This window comes from Grampus griseus, assembly GCF_964374135.1.
Source record: "Grampus griseus genome assembly, chromosome: 6".
NCBI lineage: Eukaryota > Metazoa > Chordata > Mammalia > Artiodactyla > Delphinidae > Grampus > Grampus griseus.
Window position 1 is genome coordinate 67,871,890 of NC_139000.1, and position 7,301 is coordinate 67,879,190.

Sequence of the window (7,301 nt, forward strand, 5' to 3'; positions counted from 1 at the left end):
ATAAGTTTCTCGTTTATTTTATCATCAATTAAAAGTCAATAAAGGAGATGTGATGTCTGATCTTATTTATTTGTTACTCTAAAAACATCTCATTTTTGACTGGACTCAGACTTAGAAGTAGAAGCTCTCAGAGAGGACAGCCTCCGTCTCTTGGCAATCTGTTCCTGGCGTTTTTCTTTGGCCTCCTAAACAAAACCAAAAAAATAAATAAATAAATAAAGGCAGCTAATGCTTATCTAGATTAAAAATGCAAATCCAAAGCCAGGCCTATTCCCCCCACCCCCCAACACACACACTGAGGACTTACCTTCATTCTCTTGGCCAAAAGTTTAGCATATTCTGCAGCCTCTTCCTTATTTTTCTTAGTACGCTGTTTCTTCAGAGCAATTCGCCGACGTTTGTGTTGCAGAACACGTGGAGTAACAAGACGCTGAATCTTGGGTGCTTTGGTCCTAGGTTTCTTACCTAAAAATTCAGATAATGACTCAATCACCTCAATAATACCCTTGTTCAACAGGACCCACATTTACATTTTTAAAGCATTAGAAACAGATTCAAACTCAGTAGTTCCTATGAAAACTTATTTGTATGAGACAGTTTACTAGGGACCAGTGTTTTCCTATACCAATAGCTTGGATGTCAAGTTCAAGATCATACGTAAATTGTTACTTTGCTGAACAGTTGGAAGTCATACCCCATACTTTTTTCTGTTCACTTTGATTTCCCTTCCACAATTACATTGTCTTGGGAGGACAGTATATCTCTGTACCGTTAAGACACATGAGCATTATTTTAAAAGAGTATTAACCGCATATTTAACTTGTCATGAAAACTAAGTAAAGCATTAACTGCATTCCACCATGTTCCTGGAGTGAAACTTAACATCAGACTGAAAGAATGAGCAAACGAATGAATGAATTTATTTATTTGTTTGTTTGTTTGGTGGTGCTGCCCGGCTTGCAGGATCTTAGTTCCCCAACCAGGATTGAACCTGGGCCACCACAGTGAAAGCAGAGTCCTAACCACTCGGCCACCAGGGAATTCCTGAGAATATCTTCATTTAGCCTGTCTGATTTATAATCCAAAATCCTCTGGATTATAAATCTGCTTCAGAACAGGAGTCTTTTCAGATGCAGTGATTTTAGTTTGTGGACACCTTCTGGGAGCAATAAACACTTCAGATAAATATTTTAAGACTAAATGCTCAGTTGTTCAGGTTCTGCTAAAATAAAAAACCCTTTGGAATTATAAAGAAAAAAAGAACCATCTTAACAAATGTCTGTTAAGTGGCACTTAGTACACTAATGATATTTCCAGGGGTGCAACTGCAGGGAACTACCATATATTTGCTAGTTACTTCATTGAAAGTCATACCCGGCACACAGTAGGTGCCCAGATATTTCGTATGAGTGACCAATGAGCACTTACCATATACCAGGTATTAGCTTATTTAAGCCCCCAGTCCTGAAAACCAAAACCCAAGCAAAATTTTTCAGATCTGTCAGGAAAACCCAACCCAGAACTAACATGCTATTTATTCCACTTATTATAAATGTTCATACAATTTACTACAGAAATATCATTACTGAGCATTGCTGCTGCAGACCTCACTACTGATGAGTTATCTTGCCTAATAAACAATATACCTTCTTAAAATATAAAACACCAAGGTTCCTGAAAAAACTAAAAATTGAGTTCCCATATGATCCAGCACTCCCACTCCTGGGCATATATCCAGACAAAACTGTAAGTCATAAAGATACACGCCACCCCTATGTTCATCGCAGCACTATTCACAATAGCCAAGACAGGGAAACAACCTCAATGTCCACCGACAGATGAAGGGATAAAGAAGATGTGGTAGGCATATACAATGCAATACTACTCAGGTACAAAAAAGACATAATGCCATTTGCAGCAACGTGGATGGACCTAGAGATTATCATACTAAATGAAGTTACAGTAAGACAAATACCATATGATATCACTTACATATGAAATCTAAAATATGACACAAAGAACTTTACAAAACAGACTCACAGAGAACAGACTTGTGGTTGCCAAGGGGGAGGGATGGATTTGGGAGTTTGGAATTCAGATGTAAATTATTATACATAGAATGAATAGACAAGGTCCTACTGCATAGCACAGGGAATTATATTCAGTATCCTGTGACAAACCATAATAGAAAAGAATATGAAAAAGAATGTACATACATATAACTAAATCACTTTGCTGTACTGCAAAATTAACACAACATAGTAAATCAACTACACCTAAATAAATTTATATACATATGAAAACCCCCAAACCCCAAACACTTGTACCCTGGTATTTTGAATAAAGTTTCTTTCCAACTTCTAATTCTCACAACTCTACTGCTATCCACATTCCAGTTGAAGTAAACGAAGGCCAGAAGTTAAAGCAACTTAAGTGGATGAAAGCATGTATTTCTTTGGTAAACAAAAAAATTAAAACCACTGATATAGAAAGAAAGCAAGTTGTGGGGCGGGGGTGTGTGTGAGAGCACATTCAATAACAACCCCCGAGTTTTCTGTCATTCTTTCAACTCCTAACCCCAAAGCAACGAACTTAAAATGTCTCATAAGTTATCTCTGAATGAACTTATATATCAGTGACCCAAAGGCAAATTTCCAAGAAAAATTCTATCACTCTAGAGGGCACTGGATATAATAAGGATTCATACCAACTGCACGTCTTGACCCTCTCTCTCCCCCACTATCTTCCTAAAAACTCAGATTCTAGGTAACTAGTAGGCAGATTTTTATCTTCTAACATGCACACAAAACGCTACGACGAATCAATGAAATTAAGCAAGCCCAAAACTGCATAATCCCCCATACCTTCTTTGTTTAGGGGCTTTCTCACAACATACTGGCGGACATCATCTTCTTTAGAGAGATTGAAAAGTTTGCGGATTCTGCTAGCTCTTTTGGGCCCCAGGCGACGAGGCACAGTAGTATCAGTGAGTCCAGGAATATCCTTCTCCCCTGAAAGAGAAAAACGAACAGACGTTTTAATTCAACAACCTCCTTACAAACAAGAACCCTAAATTGTTCAGGCATTGTTAAAACAAGTCCACTGGTCAAAACTGTGGATACTGCAAATCAATCAATCAATCGACAATCAGCTTTAAATCAGTGTGGACAAAAATTAACTCAAGAATAAAAATCTCACCTTTTTTTACAATGACCAAATTGAGAACGCTCAGATTGGCATCCACAATGCAGCCCCGTACAGATTTGCGCTTTCTTTCTCCAGTCCTCCTTGGTCTGTAACAGGAATGCCCCTTACTCAGTAGCAGGCGGACTCGGCCATGGGTCAAGACACCCTGCTTCATGGGGAAACCCTGTTTGTCGTTCCCACCACTGATTCGGACCACATAACCCTGGAAGAGAACACAATGACACATTATAGAACAAAAGACTGTAGCCTCCAACAAGTACACTTCATTAAGACCAATCTGAAACTTAATAGCTTTCTCTGGTCACTAAATTTTGTCTTTACTTCCAGTTTCCCAAGTTCAATTAGCAAAGTCCTTTCAATCAAGCTACTTCTAGCCGATGCTTTACCAGAGTTAACAGCTCTTGGGGGAGAAAGACAATGTTAAGGAACAAAGCATCAATGAACCATAAATAAATAAAAAAAAACCCTTCTTGGCACTTTTCAAAAAAAAATGGAGACCATTAGCTTGCAGGGCAAGAACTATGTATTTTTTCACGAACATAACCCTGACAGGTGATGGCTCCACGTTATAAAGTGACATCTGGAAGTAACTAAACCCAAGGTCAGAAGACAGAACCCGAGTTTGAACCCCATAACATTTACCAATTACCAACAGCGTTTACCATCTCTCTTAAATATTCTAACAATTCAATTCGGCAGTCCGGCAGGCCACTTTTACCTTCCATTCTTCACCCAGAGCGTCAGCAGCAACTTCTGTGGCCATACGCTTCTCATAAAAGGTTCGAAGTTTTCGTTCATCGTCCACTTCAATGAGTTTCTGGCAGCCAGTGGCCGGGAAAGAGATGTTCAGCTAAAAATTAAACGGGGGGGAAAGAACTTCATGAAAATCGCAGAACCACTACAAAGATTATTCCACTGCAAAAAGCCTTTCCTGTCACCCACACACAACTAACAGAAAATTTGATACTACTCACTAAAGCATGTGTGTACATAAGACCGCGCAAGACACACTGCACTAAAAAAGTAGGACACATCTTTCAAGCCTCGCGGAATGACGCCGGGGCGAAGGGCGCTGCGCAGCCGCTGCCCCTCTCGGAGCAAGAAGCCCGACCTACTTGCTGCCAACCGGGCAGCAGGGCCGCCTCTATCCCGGCTGGGGGGCAGGACGCCACCATGGCGCTCCCCGCCCGGCGCAGCTCCAGCTGCAATCGCTCGCCATCCGCTCTCCCAAGGAGCTCCGGCCCCAAAAGAGCGATCCATCTCCTGTCTCAGGCCCTTCTCCATCCAGAGCCAGGATTCTGGAGCGCAGCGCCGTATTCTGGGGCTAGATCCACGTTACTCAAACCTAGCGCAACACCCGCCACCAGTCCCCACCTTCATTCTGAAGCTGCCGACCGCCTCCGAGGCGCCACGAAAAAGAGACCAAACTTCCGCTTAGCCCAGGTCACATAGGCTCTTCCAGTTCTCGCGAGACGGTCAGACGCCTGGGGTAGCGGAAATGGGCGTGGGTAGGCGGCACTTCCGGGGGTGGGGCTAATCAGCGGTGGGCGGTGTTAGTGAGGCAGACCCGGTCTAGTTCCGAAGATTAGTCTGTCCACTCCTTGTTCTTTCCGCCATCGTTCTGGGTCAGAGAGCATCCCCGCTCGGCCCCGGCCACTGCTTCTGATGACACCAAAGAGGGAGAGCGGGATCGGAGTCCGGCTCTCCTGGGCAGTCTTGTACCTCAGCCTCCGTCCGAAGATTTCCACTTTAGGAGCGTGCCCTTCCCTGGTTCCGGCTGTTCAGAACAAGACGCCTTGAAAGCTGTGGTTTGTTTTTTCCTTAAATACTCGATCATCCGCTTGTCCTCTAACCGCTGCAGTCATCGTTCTACCACAGAATGATACACTCAGCCACCCTGTCACCCAAGCCAAAAACCATAATTACTCCAAGTCCTGGTACCTCCTAAATAGTCTCCCTGCTTTCTGTCTTGCCCCTGCGATCTTTTTAAAACGCAAAATTCTATCACTCCCTTTCTGGAAATGCACCATTTATTTCCCACTATAGTTAAATACTCTCCAAACTTCTTAACCTGGCTTTATAAACTTTCCACAGTCCAAAGCTCACCTATCGCCATTCGTTAATGCCATGCCAGTCTTTTCAGATTGCATGTCCTTCCTAAGAGAAGCCTTTCCTGAACACACAACGAGAAATTGTATTCCTCTCCTCTAGTGTAGCACTATTTCCCTTTATAGTACTGTTTACTCATGATACATAAATGGTTTGCTTATGGTCTGCCTCCCCTACTAGATGGTAAATTAGGCCAGGGCTCATGTCTTAACTTCACTGTGGAATACTCAGGACGCAGCAAAGTGTATGGTACTTAATAAGTAAGGCTCAGTAAATATCTGTTACATGATCATAACCCCAGCTCTGCTATGTGTTAGTCTATCAGTGTAGTAGTATGGAGCCAGCCAGCAGAGGGAGAAGGAATGAGTGTATTATAGTAAATCTTGAATCAGCAATGATTCAACTCTTATTAGAATAGAAAGATGCAGGAAAGATACAGTGTATCTGATAGTCCTCCAGAACATTCCTGGGAGAATGAGAATGAGAACCCAGGTGATCTAACTTTGAAGCCCACAGTACCCTGAATCAGTACCCTGAAGGAAGAAATATTTATTATCTATTACATATTTACTCCATATTTTTTCTTCAAGAAAAAAACTCCTGCTTAAAATAAACAAAAATAATTTTTACTTTCCAAGATTATTACATCCCATCTTCCATTTCAGTATCACAAAGTTTTGAGTTTAGGCCTGCTTCACATTCAAAGCTGAAATATTCTGCTAAATCCTGTTCGATCATCTGATGTTAGTGTAAAAAGGTTGGTGAAATGATGCATTTAAATCCTGTGTATGTAATTTTTGTTAAGGTGAAATTGACACAACATAAAGTTATTCATTTTTACGTGAACAATTCAGTGGCATTTAGCACATTCGCAATGTTGTGCAATCACCACCTCTATCTAGTGCCAAGATATTTTCATCACCCCAAAAGGAAACCTTGCATCCATTAAGCAATTGCTCCCCATTCCGCCCCCCTTCCACCAGCTACTGGCAGCCACAATCTGTGTACTGTCTCCATGGATTTACTTACTCTATATATTTCATATAAATGGAAATATACACTATGTGACCTTTGTGTCTGCCTTCTAATATTTTTGACGTTCATCCACGTTGTAGCATGTATCAGTGTTTTATTCCTTTTTACGATTGAATGCTATCACACTGTATGTGTAAATCACAATTTGTTTATCCGTTCATCCACTGATGGACATTTGGGCTGTTTCCAACTTTTGACTATTGTGAATAGTGCTGGTATGTTTGAGTACCTACTTTTAGTCCTTTGGGGTATATAGGAGCAGGATTGCTGGGTCACATGGTAATTCTGTGTTTCCCAGGGGAACTGCCAAACGATGTTCAGAGCAGCTGAACCATTTTACATTCCCCCCAGAAATGTATGCACTTGTTGTTTTGTTATTTTCTCTCTTTTTAAATTATATTCATCCTAGGGGGTGTGAAGTGGTACCTCAATGTGGTCTTGATTTGCATTTCGCTAATGACTGATGATGTTGAGCATCTTTTCATGTGTTGGGCCATTTATATATTTTCTTTGGAGATATGTCTACTTAAGTCCTTTGCCCGTTTTTTGTTTTTTATTTTAGCTCTATTTTTATTGAAGTAGTGGTAGTGAGTTAATATGAGGCAAAGAGTAAAATCCAGGAAAATTCCTCAGACTTTTTTTTTCTTTTCTAATGCATTTTTTCAAAGACATAAAATTTACCATCTTAACCATTTTTAAGTATACAGTTCAGTAGTGTTAAGTATATTCACGTTGTTGTGAAACATCTCCAGAGCTATTTCATCTTGCAAAATGGGAACTCTATACTCATTAAACAACTCTTTTTCGCCCTCTCCCATCCCTGGTAACCACCATTTTTCTTTCTGTTTCTATGAATTTGACTACTTTAGATATTTCATACAATTGGAATCACGCAGTACTTGCCTTGTTGTGACTGGCTCGTTTCACTTAACCATGTCCTCAAGCTTCAT

At 41.0% G+C, this 7,301-nt stretch overlaps 1 protein-coding gene across 1 annotated transcript; it reads right to left on the bottom strand.

The window, feature by feature from the left end:
- Positions 1-30: 30 nt before the first annotated feature.
- Positions 31-4,679, bottom strand: RPS6 (ribosomal protein S6). The gene is made up of 6 exons (XM_082656168.1): positions 4,582-4,679; positions 3,926-4,057; positions 3,199-3,409; positions 2,865-3,011; positions 308-465; positions 31-185 (listed from the first exon to the last, which is right to left on the bottom strand). Exons 1-6 carry the CDS (start codon positions 4,585-4,587, stop codon positions 90-92), a joined length of 750 nt encoding a protein of 249 aa, XP_082512294.1. The 5' UTR covers positions 4,588-4,679; the 3' UTR covers positions 31-89.
- Positions 4,680-7,301: the final 2,622 nt, after the last annotated feature.